General features: G+C 39.2%; 1 protein-coding gene across 2 annotated transcripts in view; it reads left to right on the forward strand.

The window, feature by feature from the left end:
• DSCAM (DS cell adhesion molecule) overlaps window positions 1–26,835 on the forward strand; it is a 320,113-nt gene that overhangs the window by 233,405 nt on the left and 59,873 nt on the right. For both annotated transcript variants that reach the window (XM_070943500.1, XM_070943501.1), the window contains exons 15-21: window positions 1,044–1,284; window positions 3,128–3,274; window positions 4,904–5,059; window positions 7,264–7,397; window positions 13,907–14,060; window positions 21,234–21,351; window positions 26,432–26,595. In XM_070943500.1, the coding sequence (XP_070799601.1) occupies window positions 1,044–1,284; window positions 3,128–3,274; window positions 4,904–5,059; window positions 7,264–7,397; window positions 13,907–14,060; window positions 21,234–21,351; window positions 26,432–26,595 (1,114 nt within the window). The remainder of the gene's footprint in view (window positions 1–1,043; window positions 1,285–3,127; window positions 3,275–4,903; window positions 5,060–7,263; window positions 7,398–13,906; window positions 14,061–21,233; window positions 21,352–26,431; window positions 26,596–26,835) is intronic.

The raw sequence follows: 26,835 nt of genomic DNA on the forward strand, positions 1-26,835 counted from the left end.
TGGTTAGTATGTAGAATAGAGATCACAATGATATCCTGGAACTATATGCTGGTCCAGGAAGTTGAAAGTCATCCTAAAAGAAAATAATGGCAGTCACTTCCAAATTGTTGCCAAGAAAACAACATAGATATATCCAAATAATCTACGTGTGTCATGTTTGAACCAAAGGAATTTAAATTGAAATGTAATCTAAATATTTTGATTAATTTTATAAATGTTTGTGGATTTATTTTTTGAAAAATGAAAAGGAATGTAAAATCTTTTATAACATTCATAGTAATAATAATTGTTCTGAAATTAGAAAATGTAACTCTGCTCTCACTTTTTTTTCAGTGAAAAAATGCACTTGATTCAGGGAAAATATTTATTATTTTTATCATCACAAAATTTCCCTGAAATTAGAATCCACACTAGGAAATTACAATTAATATTTTCACAAATAAGAGGGAAATGGCCAGTGGTGGGATTCAGCCAGTTCGCACCACTTCAGGAGAACCGGTTGTTAACTTTCTAAGCAGTTTGGCAAACTGGTTGTTGGAAGAAATCATTAGGGCAGAGAACCGGTTGTTAAATTATTTGAATCCCACCACTGGAAATGGCTGATAATATCTAACAATTTAAGACCAGGGGGAAACTGCCTTCTTCTATTAACATTAGGGAGCTGAGTGCTCTAATTCAGTGACAGAAGGGTTTCTATCTATAAAAGACAGTTAACCATAAAATTTACATTTGAACATTTACAGTCTGGGGCTCAAGGATAGATTATTGCAAGCATAATTGATAATTACAGCTTTAAAGAAAGTTTCACTGTGATGATTGCTTCAGTTATAAGAAGGGAAAATATTCCTACTTCTAGTATGTCTTCAGAAATATTGCTATTACATTTTTAATTCAATTTATATTTAACTTTATCATAAACCTGGAGCTCAGCCCAATCTGCTTTAGTAGTATGGACTTTGGGAAAGGAAATTTTTCTCAGCATTTAATTTATTATGGTAATGTTTTATTATGTTGAAAGTGTATACAACATCTGACTTCTTTAGGCACCAAAGAAGCATTTGCAAAATGGAGTTATTCGTGGTTATCAGATTGGTTACCGGGAATACAGCGCAGGAGGCAATTTCCAGTTCAACATCATCAGTATTGATACTACAGGAGACAGTGAAATTTATACCTTAGATAACCTTAAAAAATTCACACAATATGGCATGGTTGTGCAAGCATGTAATCGAGCTGGAATAGGACCATCTTCTCAAGAAATTATCACTACTACTCTTGAGGATGGTAGGTACTAAACTTGAAAACACTGTTTTCATCATATTGAGGATGCATAGAATTTATATGTTTATATTTTTAGAAAATAGGATTGCATTTAAGCATCAGTGTATATGCTATAATCTGGCAGCAGTTATTGGGTAATCTGTTAATGAGAATCATTTTGAGTAGTTATATCTCTATTCCCCACTTTTGGGATGCTATTTCTCTTTCTTCCCAAATTGCTCCCTAGAGATAATTTGTTTTTGACTATCTATGAAGAAACAGTAGTTTTTAATAATATCTTTTATTGAATGCAGTATCAAATGTTGTGGTCCTAATTATGCTGTACTCCTTGAATGGATTCTTGAATTTGAAACACTGTCATCCCCCCCTCCCCTCTTTCCATGTGGGAAACAGAAGGAATCTGAGCATAGTCAACATCCTGCTATTACTATACAAAGAATCCTGGGAAGTTTTACAAGATGCCCATCAAGCTGAAATCAGCAAATGAACGGCTCATGTTTACATGAATTTAAAGAGTTTTGTGGCATACACAATGTTCTCATTCATGGTCCCCCAAATTAGACTATAAAAGAGGACATGGAGGAATAATGGCTAATCTATCTTGTCTTATCATGGTCCTGAGTTAGATTTCCTCAGCTTCAAGCTGTACCTCAACTTCTTCCAAGCTGGAAGAGGAACTCAATGAAAAACACTGTTTGGAAAAAGGCACATATGCATATAAGATTATTGAGATCAAGTTGTTCAGAGCTGCAGAAGAGAGCCCTCTTGTGGCTATATTCCATCAGCAAAGAAAAGTGTGGAAAAGAATGTATTATCATTAGGACTTGTGAGGGACATTCTCAAAGGTTTATGTGATAAGTGCACTCTTAAAATAGTTACCAAGAAATATCATCTGAATTGAAATTCTTATACATATATTCTTATAGAGGCACACGTGAGTGTGTGAATAATGTTTATATTTTAGTGCTTATTTAAATATCTTTAAAGAGCATTGCCTGTTTGCAAGTCAATATAGTACGGTTAAGAGAGATTCTTCACAATCTGTCTATCACTACTGTTTAGAGTTCAGCAACTTGTCAAAGAGATTATTTTAGATTGCAAACATTTACAGGCCTTGGCTTTGTTCCAGCTGAGAGATTGTGTGTGTGTGTGTGTGTGTGTGTGTGTGTGTGTGTGTGTGTGTGTTTGTGTGTGTGTGTGTAGCAGGGATTCCCTACTGTTGACTCTGAAAAAAGAGAAAAAACACCAGCTTCTCATGAATTTTATTCATAGCTTTTAGTGATGAAAGTTTTGGGTACATACAATGTTTCTGATAGCTTTGAGCTCTTTTTGTTTACTGTTATAGAAAATTGAATAGTTTATATTAATAGTTAATAAATTGGTGATATTTTATTTTCTGGATCTTGATCAATTTGTGAAGTAGTTTATGAAATATTCTTTAAACATTAAAGAACACTAGTTGGGGAAGCTGGCTTTCCAAAATTACCCACTCTGTATGTAGAAAAACAAAATGTCAATAAGAAAATAGCATCTCTTAGTGATTACATCTTAGAAGGTTATTTATAATTTGAGCTACACTTCTGAACATAACTGGATTAACTTCCTTCTCTGATATATTATTTTATTTGTGTATACATATTTCTATCCTACCCTAATTCATGGCATTTAAGGTAACAAGAGTTACAGAGTGCACCATTTTCAAATTGTCTACATTATGTTACAAGAGCGTTCTAAAAATAATTTTATCACTCTCTCCTAAAAAGCTTATTGAAGAAATGTCAAAGTTAATTTGTGCATACTATTTTTATAGCATTCATAGTCAAAACCTATTACTGTCAAATTTCAGTTCCTAGTTCCCCTCCGGAGAATGTCCAAGCTATTGCTACATCACCAGAAACCATCTCTATCACCTGGTCCACACTGGCCAAGGATGCCCTCAATGGAATTCTACAGGGATTTAGGGTCATATACTGGGCTAATCTTCTGGATGGAGGTAAGTAGTCTTCCTTCTCAAAATCAGTATTTTTCTGGTTGCATGCTTTCCAGAATGAAAGAATTCTTCCCATTTCTATGACAGAGTCAACCTGTCCTTTGTTTCTATTAATCATTGAATCTTTTAGGAATTGAAAATGATTTCATGTACTGTATTATTCAGTTCCCATTATAAATGTGCACTCTCACTTACAAACAAATATATATATATATATTATATGTCAAGATATTTTTGCGTAGCACTTTATCTTTGCAAGTAGAAAAATAGGGACCTTTGGTGGGAAGCTAACAGCATTCCGTGCGTCTTTGGCATTTAGTCATGTCGGCCACATGACCACGGAGACATCTTTGGACAGCGCTGGCTCTTCAGCTTTAAACGGAGATGAGCACCACCCCTTAGAGTTGGGAACGACTAGCACATATGTGCGAGGGGAACCTTTACCTTTACTTTACCTTTGCAGGGATGTATTTCTATGGATTGGCAAAACGCCATTGTACAATGATATCAAGATTGCATTTTTGCAGCATCTAAAATGTGCCTAGGTACATAGAGACTGATAGTTTCGAAATGGGGAACAGAATAGTTAAGAATTCTTAACATACAGTTCCATTTCTGCACATTCTGAAATTTGGGAAAAAATTCAAATCAGTAGAGTACTAGAAGCATCTTTGAAATTTTGTAATGTTACCCAACCTTAGGAGTATCTAATAAATCACTGATTAACAAAGTTAAGTGCAACTTGCTAGTGATCAAAAGCAACAAGTATCCTCCTTTAGCAATTGCTGATAGTCATCTTTTGTTTGTTATGATACTTATTAGAAATGGAAGGTGTGACTTAGACTGCAATGCTCATTTTGTTCACCATATTGAACTCACAGAGATTGAATTCCTATAACTTATAAAGGGTATACTTTAAATAAATTGTGAAGCAGAAGTCCTAATTTTCCAAATCAAATTAGCAGGCAACTGCTAAGAGAAGATAGAAATGGTTCCCCATTGTCAAGAAGAATCTCTGTAGGGTGACTATCCAGGAAGGTAATCTCAGTTTTGTCTGGGAAGAGTGCTATCTTCACACCATTATTCTTGGGTAATTAATCAAGTTATATAATATATATTTTTAAAAAGATAAATTGAAATTGCTCCTTCCAGTAGAACAGGACAAAATGAAAGGGTTCATTGGATCTAAAATGTTTGGTTTCCCACAAAAGAAATCAAGATCTATTTTATCTCTTACATCAATCTGCTTTGCAACAAAAAATATTTCTGTAACCATTTTTCTAAATGCACATGACATATTTTGATTTGTTTAACATATTTTCAGGAATTAACAGCAAATTAATATTATTTCTTAATCCCATTATTTTAATAGTGTAAGTGTACTTAAACAATAAACAGTGGGGGGAAAAGGGCACATTATGAGTTTCAAAATATTTTCTATCCACAAGACAATTGCAATGTTTGATTGAATGCACAGCATGGAAATTTAATATGTTCATTTAATAAACATAATAAACTTAGTTCCTATGCTGGTCACAAGTTTTACTGGCCTGTTCTCATAGCAATATAACTACCACTTATTGGGAGAAAAATGCTACTGTCACTAACTCAAATTAATTTTCGGTTCTATAGAGCTGGGAGAAATTAAAAATGTCACTACCGTACAACCATCATTAGAGCTTGATGGTTTGGAAAAATACACCAACTATAGCATCCAGGTGTTGGCATTTACACGAGCTGGAGATGGGGTCAGGAGTGAACAGATTTTCACACGGACAAAGGAGGATGGTAAGACCCAAAATATCCTTAGTAGAAATGGAGCACTACTGTTAGATTTTGCTCAGGTTGTCACTTACCTCTGTAAATGCACCTTCAGTGAAATGATGACTATGACAATAATCATGGAAACCTAGATGTTTCTCTGTGGCCTGCTATGAACTACATCTTTAGGGAGGGTAGGATTGCCTCCTTAGAGCAGTATATCACAGTTTGTCATCACCTCTCCCTATTGACCAACTGCCCAAGATGATGGATGTTGCCATAAAGATAGAGAGAGAGATGCCCCTAGCTCATTATAAACTACTAATTTGTGATCTTTGTTTAAGGCACATTCTATCTTAATCTTGGGGGCTAATTTGTTATGATGGTTTGGGAATAAATCTTCCTGTGATGTTTCTGAATTTAGATGTGCTTTGAATGAATCACAGTAATATGTTCAGTGGGCATTGCCTCTGGAGTTCCTGTCTTTTGGGCACATAGATTCTTTTCTTCATAAAATGGTAAAAAAATAATTATAATCTGTATTTTTATGCAATAAATACAAATCCAAGAGATGAGTAGCAATACAGTATGTGTTTATGTTTCTCATATTTTCAGTCTTGTCTTTTAAAAATCATAATTAACTACGTCTGTTATATAAAATTACATTTTGACTGAGGTAATAATAAAAAGACTAATTTTAAGATTTGCATTTTTGTTCATTCTTTGTTGAAGTCAGGGGAAAAATTGTTTCCATTTACAGTATAGTGAATGTTGCAGCAAAAAAAATATGTTGGGTTTTTTAATATTCATTTATTCCATTTGCTAGGGTTTCTTTTAAACTATAAATAGAATTATTTATTTATGGAGTTATTTATAGAATTATTTTTCCATCTAAGGATTTATTTCACTGAGCATTAAAATTTAAATGCAGTCATTTTCTCTCCATCTTCTAGGCTCCATCCTCTAGGCTTAAATTGCATTTTCACAGACTGTTGTATGTGACAGCATGGGAGTTGAGTTATTGCATTCATTAGAAATAATACATTGTAAAACCTTAATTAAAACAATGAATCTGTGTCCCTTAATAGACAGATCCATTCAGCTAGATCCATAGCTACTGCAAAATAGTCTAGAATATGGTACTAATTTGGACTAAAAAAAGTCTTCCTATTTTATGCACCCTGACTTTTAGAGATTCTCTCAAATGGTGCAAATTTCTCTCATCTTCTTCATGATAAAAGTATTTGCATCACTAGTAACACCATTTTAAGTTTTAAGAGGCAAACCTTACATTATTTCATTTCCTAAAATTAATGCCATGGTTATAGAAATTAAGAAAACCATTCAAAAATAATTTCCATTTCCTTCTAGGAAATAAGAGATATCTAAACTGAAAAAACATTCAGCATATTGCTGAGGTTTACAAAATTTAGAGCCTCAAGTTGCACTAGCATTATTTTACAGAGGTTTAAAAATTATCACTTCTGACAATATTTTGTTTGGCTGTTTTCCTGTCTGAGGTAGATTAGAAGTAAATGACAGCCAGGTGGGAAAAAAAGAAAGTTCTGTACCATAGGTCTGGATTGTTTACAGTCACTGCACTACACAGAGGTGCTTTGTTTTGGGGGTGCAAGGAACCCCATTTGCCAAAGTGACTTTGGGTTGGTCCATCTCTCTCAGACCAGCCTACCTCGCAGGCTTGTTGTTCTTGTGAAGAGATATAGATTTGATTAGTAAATAAGTATTTATAAGGTTGTTCTATTCAGTAGAAAAGTTGCTCCACCACTTCCAATTTGGTTGCAGTGACTGATTAAAAGAATGCATCCTACCATTGGTAGGATGACATTATAGGATATGAGAGCCATGGTGGCACAGTGGTTAGAATGCAGTACTGCAGGCTACTTCAGCTGACAGCTGGCTGCCTGCAGTTTGGCAGTTCAAATCTCACCGGCTCAAGGTTGACTTAGCCTTCCATCCTTCCACGGTCGATAAAATGAGGATCCTGATTGTTGGGGGCAATATGCTGACTCTGTAAACTACTTAGAGAGGGCTGTAAAGCACTGTGAAGCAGTATATAAGTCTAAGTGCTATGTGTAGCAAGGCAGCTGAAAAATTTCACACTGGTTTTTTGGTTATTGCAAGAATTTGTCTTGAGATTTGCTACACTTTGCACATTAATATGCACTGAATTATTTCTCCAACTTCAACAGCCACATATGTTGTTCTTATAGTTCCAGGTCCTCCTGCTGGAGTTAAAGCAGCTGCAGCATCAGCTTCTACTGTGTTTGTATCTTGGCTGCCTCCCAACAAATTAAATGGTGTCATCCGAAAATATACTGTATTCTGCTCTCATCCATATCCCACAGTAAGTTAACCAATAGGTCACATGACCAAAACTATTGATTTGTATTATGTTGGTAGCAGGGGGGACATTGTAACCCATCAAATGTCTCCTAAATTGGAGTCTGGATTGTATGTGCATTGTCTAGGAGTAAATCCCATCTACCTCATTAGGACTTACTTCTGAGTAGATACATGCAAGACTCTCTGTAGGTTTTCAAGGTAAATTGCTAGTAGCCAAAAAACAGTCAAAGATTGTTTTAAGACTGTGTCCTAAACCAGATACCAGGAGGTTAACATGAAATTACAGCTTCTGCCTAGTGTTTCTATGAAATCCACTTGCTATTGTTGAAGAATGAATCCTAGACAATTCCAGAATATATCAAAAGCACTTTTCAACTCTCATCTTAAAACCATGTCCTGGGATCAAACTGTCCTGAACTATGTGGAATTTATGTCTGACTTGAAATTCATTGGATGGGATGATATTGAAAATCTAGTCCATTATGAACACTTCTACATTTCTGCAATTTGGGAGCTAATTCCAGTCAATCTATATATTTTTCAGTAAGGGAATGGCACAAGTTACAGCGTTTCTAAATGAATTTTGGCAAGGTCTAAGTAAAAATTGTTTTCACTATCTACTAAATGACATGTAGTATTATATTATTCTGCACATTAATGCAGAAACATCTAGAATTCTTTTTTTATAATAATTTATTAAAGATTGTTATTAGAACAGTATAAGCTAGTGGTTCTCAACCTATGGTTCATGGGCCCCTAGGGATCTGCAGTGTTGTCACAGGGTCTGCAAAGGTTTGAAGAAATGTTATGATTTAAATCTTTAGTTAAGTCTTGGGGGTCTGTGGCCATGCTCTGTGGCCACAAAAAAGTATTTAAAGGGGGTCCATGGTGAAGAAAATTTTGAGAACCATTGGTGTGAGCTAATACAAAATGAAAGAAAGAAAGAATAAAAATAAAAAGTAGAAGGTACAGAAAAGACAGGAAAGGAAGAGAAAAAAACAGAGAAATAGAAGAGAAAGAAGAAAATAAGAACATATAAACAAACAAACAAAAATTATATGTAGAAGTGATTTCCCAACTTCATCACAATAAGTATACAAGTAGTCCTCACTTACCGGCCATTTGTTCCATGATACTTGAAAATTATGATGATGCTGAATGGAGTGAATGACCTATGCCCAAAGTTACAGCTGTTGCAGCATCCCCTTGGTCACATGATACAATTCGGCTGCAGGCTAACTCTCTAACTTCCCCATCTGCCTATCTTCCCTCAATCTAGGCCACTCTACACAGCAGTCTTTGGGGGCTGCACTGAGTCTAGGCCTGAAGTAGAGGCCAAGGGCCTTCAGCAGCCACCTGACTAAGCCTGTACATCAACTGCTACTTAGAATTGCCATTTCTCCAAAGTATGTAAGCCTTGAGGAACAACATGATTGCTCCCACCACCCAGTTCTCCTGTGGGTCTGCCATGTACCTCTTACCTTCAGGCATTTTTTTCCTGTTGTTGAGAGGTTCATATAGCCTAGTGATGGTTAACTATTTTGGCACCGAATGCTGAAACTGGAGCACACTCGTGCGTGTGCGCACTGGAGCACCAGAACTCAGAAGAGCAGCTGGTGACGGCGCATGTGCCCAAAGAAGGGGCTCTGCGTACCACCTCTGGCACGAGTGCCATAGGTTTGCCATCACAGATATAGCCTATCCAAACCAGTTCCCCTTCTTGCCAGGACTTTTGTGTGTGTTTGTGTGTGTTTTCAGAAGCCTCACTTTTGAGCGATCTCATGTCCTCTCCTTCTCTGTAGAGGAATTACCAAAGAGCTGGTTTACTCTCTGGCTCTTCATTCCACCTTGGTCATTGGGTCCACTTTTCATGGAGCCATCTTCAGTCTGCCATTTCCCCCCCAAAAGAATTCTAAGGATCCAGAATTTGTTAATTGAGGCTTATGTTTACACCTTGCACTAAGCCATAATGTAATTTACTTGGTTTAGCCACTTGGGTGAGTGAGTGCAGCCATTGAGATTTCTAAACTGTGAATTATAATTTATTTATTTATTTATTTATTTATTTATTTATTTATTTATTTATTTATTTATTTATTTATTTATTTATTATCAAATTTATAGACCACCCTTCTGCTGAAGAACTCAGGGCGGTGTACAGCCAAAGTAAAAAAACATAGATACAAACATTAAAAACAATTTAAAAAGATATATATAAATTTGGCCCCAAAGTTAAAAAAACAGTAACAAACATATTAAAAACAATTAAAAAGCATTAAGCCAGCCCGACTTGCTGAAAAAGGAAGGTCTTCAGGGCACAGCGGAAGGCACCGAGGTCTTGATTTCTTCGTATCTCTGAGGGCAGTTGATTCCAGAGAGCAGGTGCCCCTACAGAGAAGGCCCTCCCCCTGGGGGCCACCAGTCTACATTGCTTGGCTGATGGCACCTTGAGGAGGCCCTCTCTGTGGGAGTGCACCGGTCGGCGGGAGGTCGTTGGTGGCAGCAGACAGTCTCAAAGGTATCCAGGTCCTATGCCATGGAGTGCTTTAAAGGTGGTAACCAACACCTTGAAGCGCACCCGGAAGACCACTGAGAGACAGTGCAGCTCACGCAGGAGAGGTGTTATGTGGGAGCGCCATGCAGCTCACGTCACTACCCGCGCGGCCGCATTCTGGACCAGCTGAAGTCTCCGGGTGCTCTTCAAGGGGAGCCCCATGTAGAGAGCATTGCCATAATCCAGGTGAGAGGTGACGAGGGCGTGAGTGACTGTGCACAAGGAATCCCGATCTAGGAAGGGCCGCAACTGGCAGATCCTGGCCACAGCCGTCAGATGTTCCTCCAAGGACAGCTGTGTATCCAGGAGGAGGCCCAAGTTGCGAGCCCTCTCCGTGGGGGCCAACGACTTGCCTCCAATAGTCAGTGATGGGGTCAACTGACTATATCGGGATGCCGGGAACCACAGCCACTCAGTCTTGGATGGGTTGAGCCTGAGCCTGTTCCTCCCCATCCAGATCCGCATGGCCTCCAGGCACTGGGACATCACTTCAAGGGCATCATTGGGGTGGCCCGAGGTGGAGATGTACAGCTGGGTGTCGTCAGCGTACTGGTGGTACTTCACCCCGAAGCCACGGATGATCTCACCCAGCGGCTTCACATAAATGTTGAACAGTAGGGGTGAGAGAACCGACCCCTGAGGCACCCCACATATGAGGCATCTTGAGGTCGACCTCTGCCCCCCTGCCAACACGAACTGCGGCCGGTCTGAGAGAAAGAAGGAGAACCACCATAATACAGTGCTCCCCATCCCCAGCTCTTCCAACCAGCGCAGCATGATACCATGGTCGATGGTATAAAAAGCCGCTGAGAGGTCTAACAGGACTAGAACAGAGGAGCAACCCCTGTCCCGAGCCCTCCAGAGATCATCTACCAATGCGACCAATGCTGTTTCCGTGCCCTACCCGGGCCTGAAGCCTGACTGGAATGGATCTAGATAAGACGTTTCCTCCAGGTATTGTGGAAACTGTCGTGCGACCACACTCTCAACAACCTTCGCAACAAAGCGAAGGTTGGAGACAGGATGATAGTTGGCTAACACTGCCGGGTCCAGGGAAGGCTTCTTGAGGAGAGGCCTCACCACCACCTCTTTCAAGGCCATGGGGAGGTAACCCTCACTCAATGAAGCGTTAATAATTCCCTGAAGCCAGCCTCGTGTAACCTCCCGGGAAGCCAGTACTAACCAGGAGGGACACGGGTCCAATAAACATGTGGCCGCACTAAGTCTCCCCAAAGTCCTGTCCACGTCATCAGGGGTCACAGAGTCAAACTCTTCCCAGATAACATTCTCAAGACTATTCCTCGCCACCCTGCCTGAATCTACCCAGTTAGAGTCCAAATCCCCCCGAATCTGTGTGATTTTGTCATTCAGATATTGTCCAAATTCTTCAGCCCTGCCTTCCAGGGGGTCCTCCCGCACTCCCAGATGTAACAGGGAGCGGGTCACCCTGAACAGGGCAGCTGGACGATTATCTGATGATGCAATAAGGATGGAAAAGTAATTAAACTTTGCCACCTTTTCGCCACTAGGTAGGTCTTAATATGCGACCTTACCAGTGTTCGATCAGATTCAGCGAGACTGGCCCTCCAACCGCTCTCTAGGCGTCTTTTCTGGCACTTCAGCTCCCTCAGCTCCTCGGTAAACCATGGAGCCCCACGGGATTGGCACCGGGTCAGAGGCCGCAAAGGCACGACTCGATCTAGAGCCCCCCCAGGTCCCAGGTCATCGACTGAATCGTGTGCCAGGTCCTCAGGAAATGGCCCAAGCTCCATCTGGAACCCATCCGGATCCATCAGGCGCCTGGGGCAGAACCACCTTATCGGTTCCGCTTCCCTGCGGCAGGATGTAGCGGTTTGAAGGTCCAGGTGAAGGAGCGAGTGATCTGTCCATGACAAGGACAGATCACTCCATTTCTATATCCCCTATAAGAAGACCACCCAACCACTGGCCAGAGACAAAAATCAAGTCCAGAGTGTGTCCCCTCCTGTGAGTGGGGCCATGAACTAACTGGGTCAGGTCCATGGCCGTCATGGAAGCCATGAACTCCCGGGCCATTTCGGACGTTTCACCAACGGAGCCTTGATAGTACAGTGGTTACGCACCCTGTTATTAACACAGCTGCCTGCAATTTACTGCTGGTTCAAATCTCTCCAAGGCTCAAGGTTGACTCAGCCTTCCATCCTTTCTAAGGTAAGTGAAATGAGGACCCAGTTTGTGGGGGCAATAAGCTGACTTTGTATAAATATACAAAAGTATGAAGGCTATTGCTTAACGCATTGTAAGCCGCCCTGAGTCTCTGGAGAAGGGCGGCATATAAATCAAATTAAAAAAAAAAAACGGATGGCAAGTTGAAATCACCCATGACCATAAGCCTGGGTGTATCAACTGCCACCGTGGCTATCACGTCGAGTAGCTCGGGTAGGGCTGTTGCCACGTGGCAGGGAGCCAGGTACATTACCAACAAGCCCATCTGAACCCCATGACCCCACCTATGAACTAATTTTGTAAGTGTTCTTGAACTACTCAGGGATCATTATTTTCTCCATCCAAACCATATGCATTATCATTTAGTGCAATGAGAACCCAAATCACAAAGGGTTTTGTTTTTGAATTAAATGTATTCAGATGAAATCAATTAAAATAACAATTTAATTTACTATTTAAATTAAAATTATTTATGGTTAATTAGACTAAAATTGAATTGTCTGGGGTTTTACAGTCCTAATTTACTGCAGATTTATTGCGACTGTGTTTTTGACAGAGTATCTTCACTATGTTTGAAATCTTAAGAAGGTGATTGTCCTGCTTCAAAATGGCCACTAGGTGACACTACTATCCTTATTTAATATCTGGCTCACTAGGTACAATATGTTACATTTTGATGGAGCTAGAATATTATTATAAAGAAATTAGCCACTATAGAATACTGTATTGTTTCCAAAGTAATATTCTAATAAGCTATTTCCACTTTTGGCTGCAAGAACTTTTCTGGAGCTTTCAATATTATGAACCACTTTCAACATCGTATTTGTTTGATGTTTTTATCCACATTATTCATGGGTATAGGTAGTCCTTGACCTGCAACAGTTCGTTTAATGACCATTTGAAGTGACAACAGCACTGAGAAAAGTGATTTATGACCATTTTTCACACTAACAACCATTTCAGCATCCCCATGATCATTAACAAATGTGACAAGAAAAATCGTAAATTGGGGCAAAACGTACTTAACAAATGTCTCACTTAGCAACAGAAATTTTGGGCTCAATTGTGGTCATAAGTTGAGGACTACCTGTACAATTTTTCTGACTTTTAAATATATTAGCTGCATTAATTGCTGCTCTATTTAGATTCTCTTAGTTTGATTATTTCTGGGGAAATGCAATATTTTAATTTTTTTATTTAAAAGAAATTATTATCTAAATATTCCTGGAGATTTCTCTCAAGACCGTTGTTGATTTGTCAAGATAATGTACTTTTACACAAAGGCCAGTAGTGATCACTGTGACAGAAAACTTTTCTATATGATTTTGAGAGCTACAGCAGAAAAAAATAAATGGCTCAGCTAGTATTACTTTTATTTTGAGTTGCAGCAAATACCCAGGTAAATGAGATTGAGACTGATTCATTGTTATCTTAACATTTTTCTGACCAGTCACCACACATCTAAGATTGATTTTTATTGTCAAAGAAATGGTCCCCAGTGCTAGAATACTGCTCTCATTGCATTTACATTGCTGACTTTTGAAAATCGACTAAATTTATATATGCTTAGACAGTGATACAAAATAGAATTAAACCATTTTTAAAAACTGATTGGTATTAACTTGCTATTGTAAATTCTGCTATGATGCTTTTCATCCCATGTCTGGTTTGAGATGTCAGGTCTTTCTTTCTTTTTCGATATATGTATATTGTTTACTTTTGTTTGGAAATATTTGTCTTTCCTATCACAGGTAATCAGCGAATTTGAAGCTTCTCCTGACTCATTTTCCTACAGAATCCCTAATTTGAGCCGGAATCGACAATACAGTGTCTGGGTTGTGGCTGTAACAGCTGCAGGAAGGGGCAACAGCAGCGAAATCATCACCGTAGAACCATTAGCTAAAGGTGAGGATTCTGCCCTTCAAAATTGTACAACATGTAACTTAATAGAATTACTGAGTGATAGGGACTGAAAAGCCATTTTGTATCTAAGGAAGGCAAAATTGTCCATCCATCCACCTTTAGGCCATTCCAAGTTACAACCAAGAGAACTGGATTACATCATATGGAAGATATACTGTAATGGCAACTTTTGTATCTACCTGTCATGTCTACTCTTCCTCATCAATTAGTTTATTCTAAGTAACATTTTATTTATTCCAAAGCAAGCAAGGTGGGAGAAAAGTACAGGTAGTCCTTGACTTACGTCCTTGACTTACAAGAATAGAATAGAATAGAATAGAATAGAATAGAATAGAATAGAATAGAATAGAATAGAATAGAATAGAATAGAATAGAATAGAATAGAAGGTGGGAAGGGACCTTGGAGGTTTTCTAGTTCAACCTCCTGCTTAGGCAGGAAACCCTACACCTTTCGGACAAATGGTTATCCAATCTCTTCTTTAAAACTTCCAGTGTTGGAGCATTTACAACTTCTGGAGGCAAGTTGTTCCACTGATTAATTGTTCTAACTGTCAGGAAATTTCTCCTTAGTTCTAGGTTGCTTCTGTCCGTGATTAGTTTCTACTCATTGCTTCTTGTCCTGCCCTCAGGTGCTTTGGAGAATAGCTTGACTCCCTCTTCTTTGTGGCAACCCCTGAGATATCGGAACACTGCTATCATGTTACCCCCAGTCCTTCTTTTCATCAAACCAGACATACCATGTTCCAGCAACCGTTCTTTATGTGTTTTAGTCTCCAGTCCCCTAATCATCTTTGTTGCTCTTCTCTGCACTCTTTCTAGAGTCTCATCATCTTTTTTACATTCTGGTTGCAGTTTTTACAAAACTGGATGCAGTATTCCAAGTGTGGCCTTACCAAGGAATTATAAAATGGTATTAACACTTCACGTGATCTTGATTCTATCCCTCTGTTTATGCAGCCTAGAACTGTGTTGGCTTTTCTGGCAGCTGCAGCACACTGCTGGCTCATATTTAAACAATTGTCCACTATGACTCCAAGATCCCTCTCACAGTTACTACTATTGAGCTAGGTACCACATATACTGTACCTGTGCATTTTGTTTTTCTTGCCTAAATGTAGAACCTTACTTTTTTCACCACTGAATTTCATTTTGTTAGATAGCACCCAATGTTCAAGTCTGTCAAGATCCTTCTGTATCTTAAGCCTATCTTCTGTAGTGTTGACTATTCCTGCTAGCTTGGTGTCATCTGCAAATTTGATGAGTTACCCATCTATCCCCTCTTTCAATCATTGATGAAGATGTTGAAGGATTCTGGGCCTAAAACAGAGCCTTAGGGTACTCCACTGCATACTTTGCTCCATATAGATGCAGTTCCATTGAGGACTACATGTTGAATGTGGTTAGTCAGTCAGTTACGAATCCATCTGGTGTTGATGCTGTCTAACCCACATTTTTCTATTTTATCAAGTAGAAGGTTATGGTCTACTTTATCAAATGCCTTACTGAAGTCCAAGTATATTATATCGACAGCATTCCTCTGGTCTACTAATACTGTCACTTTGTCAAAGAATGCAATAAGATTAATCTGGCATGATCTGTTTTTGACAAACCCATGTTGGCTTTTGGTTATTACTTTGTTTGCTTCTAGGTGTTTGCTGATTCGTTGCTTGATTATATTTTCTAGAATCTTCCCTGGTATTGAAGTCAGGCTGATAAGTCTGTAGTTTCCTGGATCAATTTTTTTCCTTTTTTGAAGATAGAAACTACATCAGCTCTTTTCCAGTTGTCTGGCAGTTCCTGACAACATGGTGCTCCGTGATCTTTGCAAAATAGTGGTTCTGAGATCTCATCTGTCAGTTCCTTCAGAACCTTGAGGTATAATCCATCTAGTCCTGGTGATTTGAACTCGTCTAGGGTAGACAGGTGCTCGCTTATCATTTTCTTCTCTATTTTAACTTGTGTTCTTAATCTGTTTTTATGGTGCTGTTTTTGATAGGTTGGACTGTTTTTTCCCATTTGTGTAAAGACAGATGCAAAAAATGAGTTAAGTAGTTCTGCTTTCTCCCTGTTGCTTATCATCTTCTTGCCACTTTCTCCCAGCAATGGACCAATTGTTTCCTTGACTTTTTTCTTGTTTCTAATATTTTGGAAGAAGCTTTTTTTGTTTTGTTTTTTTTACTTTTGTCGCAAGCCTTTGTTCATTGTGAGCCTTAACTTTTCTCACTTCATCTTTACAGGCTCTGGCTATTTGCTGATATTTTGCCTTACTTATATGCCCCTCTTTCCACTTTTTATACTTGTCCTTTTTATCTTTCAATTTGTCAGAGAGTTCTTTATGCAGCCATGCTGGTTTCTTTTGAGAGCTGTTATTTTCCTTCTTCATTGGTATTGTGCTAGATTGGGCTTTTATAATCTCACTTTTCAAAATTTCCCAAGTTTCTTGAGTTGTTTTCCCCTTGAGGATTCTCATCTATGGAATCCTTTCCAAGCTTTCTCTAAATTTATTGAAATTAGCTCTCTTAAAGTCCAAGACTGTAGTTTGACTTTGTTCTATTGCTTGTGCTTCATAATGTTGAATTCCAATATTGCATGATCACCCCCCCCAAGGTTCCTGTAGCTTCAACACCTATCAAAATTTATATTGCTAGTTTATGTTGCTAAGTGAGAAAGTTGTTAAGAGAGTTTTGCCCCATTTTACAATGGTTGTTAAGTGAATCTGGTTTCCCCATTGACTTTGCTTGTTAAGAAGGTTGCAAAACGTGAGCACATGACCCTACGACACTGCAACCATCATAAGTGTGAGTCAGTTGTCAAACTTCTGAATATAAATCACATGACCATGGGGATGCTGAATGATCATAAGTGTGAAAAATGGTCATAAGTCACTTTTTCAGTGTTGTTGTAACTTTGAATGGTCACTAAATGAACTGTACAGAAACAAGAATCAGGAAGGCAGTAGGTAGCAGACATGATGCCTCCATAAGTGTTTAAAACTCTTAAAGTTTAATATTCCAGGTCTCTGGCTGAGGTGTGAATAGCAATCCTATACGCAGCATGTTGTAAATAGATCTGATAGACTTATTGCTAAAAGAGCCTTAATAGGGCAAAGAACTATTAGTAATGCATGCCATAGGACAGAGAAACACTATATTTTTAAGAAAAAGGATATGTTTAATCTCCGTGATTACATAGATACTTTTGATTATTAAGTGGCAAATCTGAATTAATTGATGCGTCATCATGGCTTTTCTGTTTCCTGTGCCTCATTAACATCGCCTAGGCCAGAGGTGTCAAACTCAAAGCCTGCAGGGCCAGCCTGGAAATATCAAAGGACCGGCCCGCAGTGTCTCTGCTGACTAGAAATGGGCCGCACAGAGGCATCACAAAGCCTCCACATGGGCCATTTTCGGCTTCCTCAGCCTCCAGCAGCACTCTGCTGGCCAAAACTGGGGAGGCATCACAAAGCCTCCACAGCCCATTTTCGGCCAACACAGTGCTGCTAGAGATCAGGGAGGCCGAAAATGGGCCACGCAGAGGCCAAGTGGGGCCTCCACACAGCCCATTTTTGGTTGGCAGAATGCTGCAGGAAATGTCCATCCCGTCTCCGCCCCCACTCTCCCTTCCCCCCCCCGCCAGCCTGCGGAGAACTACAATGCTGATCCGGCCCTTGAAGAAATCCAGTTTGACACCCTTGTCCTAGGGGTTTAACATAATGTTATTACTAGGTTTCATTCACTTCTATTCCTTTTGATCAACGAAACTAACTTTGTGTATAGTATTTTACTTTTTGGTTTGTTTGTGTGTATTTTTGTATATTTTGTGCATTTTATTGCATATTTGATTTTGTGTTTTGTATCGTAACTTTATTTGTTCGCACAGTTCTCCTGAGAAGTAGACACATTTCTTGAACAGGCCATAATCACAATTTTAGAATCATCATGTATATAAAATTCTTTATTGGCCAAATGTGATTGGACACACAAGGAATTTGTCTGCAGTGCATAAGCTCTCAGTGTACATACAAGCAACAATTGATAATCATAATCATAAAATACAATCATCATAAATCATAGATATGATACTCAGTAATAGTCATAGGATACTAAAGCAATGAACATAAATCATAATAGGATATTAAATAAAAGCAATCAAAATAATTCATGACATACAAAAACAAGTTATAGTCATAAGAATCTAAGGAAATAGGTAATAGGACAGATGAGAAAGGTAATAAGTAATATAGCCCTATTAGGTGGTTTGACATAGAGCATAGATACTGTTGTGGGAATTAGTTGGGTAACAGAGTGATAGCAAAGAGGAAAAACTGTCTTTGTGTCTGGTTGTTTTGGTGTGCAATGCCATACCATTGTTTTGAAGGAAGAAATTGAAATCTTCTTTTCCTTCTGTTATGTGGCCTAGCAGTGTCTAAAGTGAAATAATCTTCATTGCTTTATTTGTTCCAGAAGCACTAGTTGTAATGAATTTCTTTGACATACTATTTAGATAAAATAACCAATGAGATTAAACATTCCACTTATTTTTTTTTATTATTTTTGTAATGCTGGTCTAAATGATTTAAATCAGAGTCTTACCCTATCATCCGCTCTTCATTATGAGCTGTTGTTTCTACTTAATATAGTTGGCTGAAAAAATGCTGTGGTAGTTTATAGCTACAAATTATAATCAACCATTTAAATATTCTTGGTGATTGATATACTAAAAGATGAGCAGTGTCACCATCATCAAAAAATTTGGAGACCGATCATCATCATCCAAAAATTATTAATAGATATGACAATAATAATGATGGATATCAATGAACTAATTAACACCAAACCATCTCAAGAATTGCTCATTCTTGACCAAGTTTTAAAATTCTATTAAAAAGAGTGCAAGTATAATTTTTGAGGGAAGCTGATCCATAAAATTAGAACCACAATTGAAAAACAATGCCTCCTCATTTCACAGAAATGGGGAACAACAAACAGCTTCTCCTATGATGAATGTACCAGGCAGGACAATTCTGACTGGAGAAGGTAGTCCTGCAGATGACTTGAAATTGTGTTGTACAGCATCTTATATATCAGAACTGGCATTTTGAGTTGACCCAGAAACCTATTGTCAATCAGTGCAAAACCTGCAATACAGGTATTATGTGCTTCTGATAATTAATATCTGCCAGTAAACAGGTTACTGCATTCCAGACCAACTACAGTTTTTGACTGGTTGAGGCAGCTCCACATTGCAGTAGACCCGATGAAGATTACTGTTATAAAACCTTGTGTAGCTAGATGGAATTGCAGCTGGTGCATTAGTTGGTTCTGGGGAAAGGCATTTATGACTATGGTCTGCACAATTCCATCTAACAGCAATTGTTAGTGTAGGAGGACTCCTCAGTTCACTGACATGCTCTCTTAAGAGTAGGGCTTCTCCTTCCCGTCTCCAACTCTCATAAACAATCAGGAAGAATGTCATGGCTGATGTTACCTAAAGTTTGTGGGGGTCCTAATAGGGCCCAAAGGGATGCACTATCTTTATTCAAATCCCCATAAAAATTATTCAGCAGTGTGATCAAGCCCTTTTGCATCTCTTAATAATATGCGAGGTCTTGCTGGGTGTAAACAACCAGACCCACATATGCAGAGTTCAAGCAAGCTACTTTATTATGTTCTGCTTATTATTCAGGAATCTCCCCAGTCTGGCAACCTACTCCTGGGAACAATTAGATAGCACTTCAATAACTTAAAGAGGGGGAGGTGTCAACCATAGCCTTGTGCTGTTGTGCAGTGATTCCAGGGTAGCACTGTGCTCAATCCCTCCTTCTTGCTAGGCTGGGTGCTTCCAACATGTCTAGATTAGACAAACCTGATGAAAAATGGCTGTGTAATTTACTTAGTTTCTGCAAAAATGGCATGTTTAGCCAAGGACAGAGAATGGGAAGCAGAAATACAGATTAGAATCCCAAAGTACACCCAACCTTTTCATGTACAGCAATTCATGTTTAGTGTGAGACATTTTTATTGCTTTCTGTTGAATGAAACAGATTATTCAAGTATCATTTTATGGAGTTACTTACGTTAACCAAATCTTTGAAATATTAACTGTGCAGTTAGATGTGCTTTGCTTTATTTGCTTCATATGCTGTCTATTGATGCTAATATCTAAATTATCTAAAAAATGTAAAGAAAGAAAGAAAATCTTCAGCTACAGAATATGTTTCAGAATTCTTCCTCAAGTATCCTCTTAAACAACTTTCAGCCTACCTGAATACAACAATATATTAATTTACTCAGTTAAAACACATAAGCAGACTTGTGAGCCTGAAGGAATTGTTCCACCTTTTTCACAGAATAGACAGCTCCCACTTTCCTTTCAAAGTGATGCTTGGACTTAATCTGTGCTAAGCCACTGTGATACCTACAGTGCTGGCAATCGCATTCATCTCTTCTCAGCTACTGTTCTATAAAAAGAAGTTTCTAGAAATTGTTCTAAGTATTCAGGTTTGAATTTGGTCATTCAGACTCCTCTTTGAAAGTTATCTCTTCTTCATTTCCTATCCCTTTCCCCTCCATTTGTACATGCTATTTTTTATTGGTTCACTTCATTTTATCCTTCCAGGTTTCCATCAAAGAAACAAAGAAGTTATAAAAATTCAATGGACATATATAAGTTTGTTTGTCCCAGTTCTCCAATTAATAATTTTTAAAAGTGCAATATCTGAAAATCTATGGCGCCCCCAGACTATCTCTTTATATCTTTCTTTTTCTGAGAAAGATAAGAATGAACTCACTTCAAGTTTTCCCCACAATAAAGTTCGAGGAATTTTAGGCATGATGACTGCATATGAAAAGATACCTTACCAGATAATAGGTTTGAACATGTTTAGTGTTTTACTCCAGCAATAATAACATATTTATTTTTATTCATTACTATTATTAGGATCATTGTTTTGCAACCATTTTTTCAGCAGATGTTAAATTATACTGTGTTCCACTAAGCAACTAGTAAAGTGGTTTGAAATAAATTAGTCTATATAAGCAAAGTAAGACATTTTTATAATCATCATAATCCTCTTCCTTCTCCTGTTTTTCTCCTCTCAAGAAAGGAATGCCATATTATTCTGCATTTTAGCCCTATTTTTCCTTCATTTCTTAGCTCCAGCCAGAATTTTGACATTCAGTGGCACAGTAACAACCCCATGGATGAAGGATATTATTCTCCCTTGTAAAGCTGTTGGAGATCCTGTACCTACCGTTAAATGGATGAAAGAAAGGTAACCAACAACTATGTGTGCAGTACAAATGACGGTTGTTATGTCATTAGATGTGTGAAAAAAGGAAGAGAAGGATTGTAATTAGGCCAATGCATGCGTTGAAAGTGATTCAGAAGAAATACATCTCAGATGAATATGAGTACATCACTTCTCTATGTTTAATGAGAACAACCTATTTCCTTTCAAGTTTTGCATGTGTCAGAGAAACAAAATATGGATGCTTTAAGAGTTGCATTGATTTTAATGAATGAACTACTAAAAGAAGCAGTATCTTTTTTTCAAGTGCCCCCCCCCCCAAAGTCTGCGAAAAGACAGGTGCAGAATAGGCCAGTGCTTGCACAAAGTCCAAAGTACTGTACATCTTCTGAGTTATTTTGTGACTCCTTGTTATCAACTCCCAGTCATTCTTAATCATAGACCTGATTAATCCATAATCTGGGATTACTTGAACTATTTTCCACCTGGGTATTTAATTTAATTCAACATATGTCAATACAGGTTCTTGTCAAACAGTTTAATATTAAAGAATATCTTTAATTTACAGTCTGTGTATTTTTCCAGATGTTAGGAATTACCTCAAACATATCAAAGAACAAATCCCCTATTAGTGGGTTTCAGCTAATCTTTTGTTGCCAGGCATTTTACAAAGTTCTTTTACAAATTAGTGTATTAGGATGGTTTTGTTTCTAAGATTTTTTTTCACATTTGCTTTTTTCCCCCATTTAATTAAATAATTCATCACTCAGTCAGATCCTGCTGTATTCTGTAAATGAAGTCCTTCCATCTTTAAACTGACAGTATGCTGAGTATAGTATGTTTTATATATAATTGCAGCAAGGAAAATTATAAGGAGATTGTTTTCTCCAAATTTTTCTCCAAAGTAGATTCCTTTTGTTTCCATGTGTACTGATAACTGATGTATTTAATTCCTGAGATTAAAAAATAGTGACTCAACACTATACCAATGTAAACAAAGTAACAAATATTTTTCTAAAGTCAATACAGTACTACTTTTTGGGGGGCGGGGGGTATTGTATATCCAAGGTGTTGTAATGTAAACCTCAACCAGCAGGTGGCATTAAGATGGTTTCTTTGATTTCCTCAGATCTCTGCAAAATCAGATTCTCAAACTATTGAATTTCAATACTATAGTGATTTCAGCCAGGACACATAAGGACGCTTACTTGTGATTCGTTCAATTGCAGCATAATACCTCTGCAACAAGGCTTAGCCAACCAAGTAGTCAGCTAGGGTGCTATCTAGCTAGTTGTTGAATTCTTTTTCTGAGGAAGAGGCTAAAGCCTGGCAGGCCTAGGTGGGACAGTCAGCTCATGATATCCAATAATAAACCTGACCTGCTCATCTTCATGTTCTCACTGCCTGTCCTCTCTAATAGCTGCCTTGTCTACAGCCATGGCTTTTATTGGCAAGTCTTCTGCAATGGCTTCAGCTGCTGGTCTGCTTCCAAACACGCAGCAACTAGATCCAGCAACTCCTCAGCTCGTCAACATTTTCTATAAAAGTGATTTCCTGCATTAATCTGATTTCCTGGGGGGGGGGCTGTACTCCCTTTTATTTAATTAATTTATTTCCCTTTTCTATATGAAAAAATATCTTGTATGTTGAGCATTCCAAAAAAGGCTCAGGGTGGTGACAGTGCCTTAACCAGCCAGAAATCTGATTAGGAAGTAGCAGAATTGATGTTGCAAAGTATTCACTTCCTTGGGACTCACAGTCTCCAAATGAGCCTGCCTCAAGTGTAGCAGACTCTTCCATTTGCATTGTCTAGCTCAAGTCTAGCAGGTCTCGAAATTACATGGTTTTGCCTGCCAAATGCTGTGGAAATGCTTCTTCACAGAGACCTTTTAGAAAGCTGTGCAGACATCTTTTCCTAAAAGGAAAAAGGATGTCTTAAAAAGGGCCACTGCGTGACATTCAGCAGATCCAAAATGGGTGACATAATATCTCCTTTTTGCCACTTGAATTGCTACTCTATAAGTTCAAATATGATTTTGTGTTAGTTTTTCGTTAGATTTAAGACAGGTTTTCTTTCACATGCTCTCCTGGGAGTCTCCTCTGCATCTTCTTGAGCTTCTCAGTGAACTAAGGAGCTGCAGTAGATGTAAAATTAGGGAGTGGTGCTTCATTGCAATCTAATCCAATTCCCCATCCACTGTTCGTTTCGGTGGTTAACTACAATTTCAGCCAAACTATCCATGAGAATCTTTAGAGACTTCCCAAGAGTCCCTTCCAAACCGTAGGATCTATCAGATCAGTGGTGGGTTGCTACCAGTTCGTCCCGGTTTGGCTCCACCCGTTGTGGCTCCGTTGCCTGAGCCTGGGCTATCGACAGATGCAGACTCTGAGAGTGAGGGGGAGGAGTTGGCAAGGCCTCCCTCTCCAGGACCCTCCTCTCTGGCAATGCCTCCGGAGGACACCGAAGGCCAAACAATAGGCTCAGAGCCAAGCACGTCCCCGCAGCCACAGGTGGACAGTGATGAGAAAAATAAGTGCTGGCTGGACTCTTGCCAGAGGCGCAGGGAGAAGCGTGCACAGCAGAGGGGAAGGCATGCCAGAGATTAGCTGAGTCACTGGACCACATCCCACAGGCTATAAAAGGGAGTGTGGTGGCCATTCGGACTCTGTGACGGACAAAGCTAATCTCTGGCGAGGCACTTTGCACCTTCGGATACAACACCTATTTGCTGTGGATTTAATTACAAACTGGACTATTCAAACTGTGTGTATTTTTGTCTGTGTTATCGGAGTAAAAGCTCTTGGCAGGTAGCCACGGAGTTGCTGCCAAGTTCCTTATCACTGACGTTGAGTGTTTGAAGAGTTTATTTAACCCTCGGCTGGCTGGTTGGGTGTGTGCGTGGTATGGGGACAGAACACCACCCACCCGCCCAGATGTCATCAAAAATGCTCTGCGCATGGGCAGAACCTTATGCAAAGCAATTGCACACTCCCAATAGTGAACCTGTAGCCCCGGGATTTGAAACCCACTGCTGTATCAGATGCCTTCAATGGGCCAATATAATACCTTCTTCCACTGTGAGGGAGATTGCACCACAAAACCCCACAGCAATCAGAGAGTGATCTGCCCATGATCATTCCCTCCACTTTCAAATCACATTATGTTTCCCCTGAGACAAAAACCTCTAATATGTGCTCTCTTGTGTGTTGGACCCTCAATAAGTTGGGCCATGTCCATTATTGTCATGGCAGCCATTAACTTCTGGATCACTCCAGATTTCTAACTAAGGGAAGGCAGGTTGAAATCCCCTAATGCTACTAGCTAACCACCTTACCTGGAGTTATTCTGTCCCCGTCTCACACACGCACACAAACAGTCAGCCAGGAGTTAATAAAACCAGCAGTCATGAATTCCTTTGAGATAACAGAATTGGCAGCAACCCAGTAGCTGCCTGCCAAAAACTTTACTCACAAAGGGAGGTTTTTCTCCTCCGTCCGATAAACCAAAATAAGTCCACAAAGCCAAAGAATTGTCAAGTCCAGTCCGTAAATAATCCAAGGAGGGCATATAACGAAGTTCCAGAAACGCAGTATGACTTGCTAGCTTTTCAGTTTTGTCCGTCACAAGGCCTGAATGGCCACCACACCCCCTTTTATCCCCTGTGGGGTGTGGTCCAGTGACTCAGTTTAATCTCTGGCACGCCTCCTTCTCTGCTACGCGCGCTTGTCTTTCCAACGCTGTCGGGGATCCAGCCAAGACTCATCTCCGTCACTGTCTAACTGCGGCTGCTCGGAAGTGCCTGGCTCCTGGCCCATCTCTTGGCCTTCGGAGGACACCTGAGGCATTGCCAGAGAGGAGGGTCCTGGAGAGGGAGGCCTTGCCAACTCCTCTCCTTCACTTTTGGAGTCTTCTCCCTCTGATAAGACGTGCTTGGGGGTCGGAGTCATAACAGGAATCAAGTCAAGCAGTCTTTGCAGGGACTCTGCACTCTGCAATGGGGGGAGGAGTTACATAGGGCCCAAACTGGCCCTAACAGGATCTCACATCTGGTTCTCTATGGTGAATGTCTCTTGATGCCAACAAAGATTCGTGGATGACAGGAACTACCACTCCTTGGCATTACCATTACAGAGACCAAGGCTGATGCCAAACCCAAAACATGTGTAGGGAGTTTTTTGTGAGAGGAATTTCCTGCTCCTCTCTCTGGTTTCAAAAAAGCATGCCGGTCTGCTCTATCATCATTAAAAATTTCATTGTAGCAACTGAGGGCCCTGGATTTCAAGGAACTAGAGCCATGCCTTCTGGAATGAGAACTAAGAGCTGGGAGGGAGTAATTAGTTAAGTTACTACCTTTTCTGAATGGTGGCTTTTTCCCATCACAACTAAAATCCCATTCCATCATAACTTTCCCTCCTTGTATTATCAGCACCCTCCCTGCCCAAGGAATTTCCTGTCATCAAGCACAGGTCACACTCAACCAAGAATCAGATGATCCCTTCAGATGCTCAACTCATCAAACAATCACCTGAGCTATATATCTGGTCTGCTTCCTTTCCATCTCCCTGCCTTGCTGTCACCCGAGTCAAGAGACCTACTCAAAACTGGGAGACTGGAGCCTAACTCCAACTCTCAGGAAATAGTTCACATCTGCCCCCATCCAGTTCCAAACCTGATAACATCTTCAAACTCTCTGGGTGGAGTAGTTCATTCTCCCCTATTGCTACTTGTGCTTCTGACATTCTTATACCCTTATGTTATTTCCTGAGACTGGCTGATGAGAAGATAGAATTGTCCCAAGCATCCATTTATTTCTTAACCTGTTGCAAAAATAGTAATAAATTAACCATTGTAGCACCATTCAATATGCAAATGAAATCCATCACAATGTTGAATTTTAGATTGTTCTGCAATAATCAGACATACTAATCTCTACCAGTAGAAGCTTCTGTGTGGTTTCAGTTTCGATTCTTTATATATACTGTATAAGCGATTTTCTTTCCAGGCATTTCCCTCTTCCCTTCTGTATTTTTAAAACTAACCCCAGATCTAAGTTATATTGGTTGTAACTTCTTTAATGTATGATTTTTGTTTCCTGTGAGGCAGTAACGGGACACCCAGTCTAGTGATGATTGATGGGCGAAGAAGCATCTTTAGCAATGGCAGTTTTGTTATCCATACTGTGAAAGCAGAAGATTCAGGATATTACAGTTGTGTGGCTACTAATAACTGGGGATCAGATGAAATTATTTTGAATTTGCAAGTTCAAGGTAAGTTAACAATGTTTCTTTCACTGCAACTATTTCTTAGTTTAAATAATTTTTATTATTATCAGGATAATAGAACATTCCAAAATGTAAATTGAAGTTATTGTGTGTCCCTGGAAAGCAACTAGGAGAATAGAAAGCTCTCAGATATCTCAAAGGCTATACAATGGATATGTTCTTTGGTTCAGAGAACTAGAATCAGTATATATAAATTACTTGGAAGCAGATTTATTCTGAGCATTA

Source organism: Pituophis catenifer, unplaced genomic scaffold (genome assembly GCF_029215685.1).
Source record: "Pituophis catenifer annectens isolate HBS135680 unplaced genomic scaffold, rPitCat1.0.hap2 SCAF_4, whole genome shotgun sequence".
Classification (NCBI taxonomy): Eukaryota; Metazoa; Chordata; class Lepidosauria; order Squamata; family Colubridae; genus Pituophis; species Pituophis catenifer.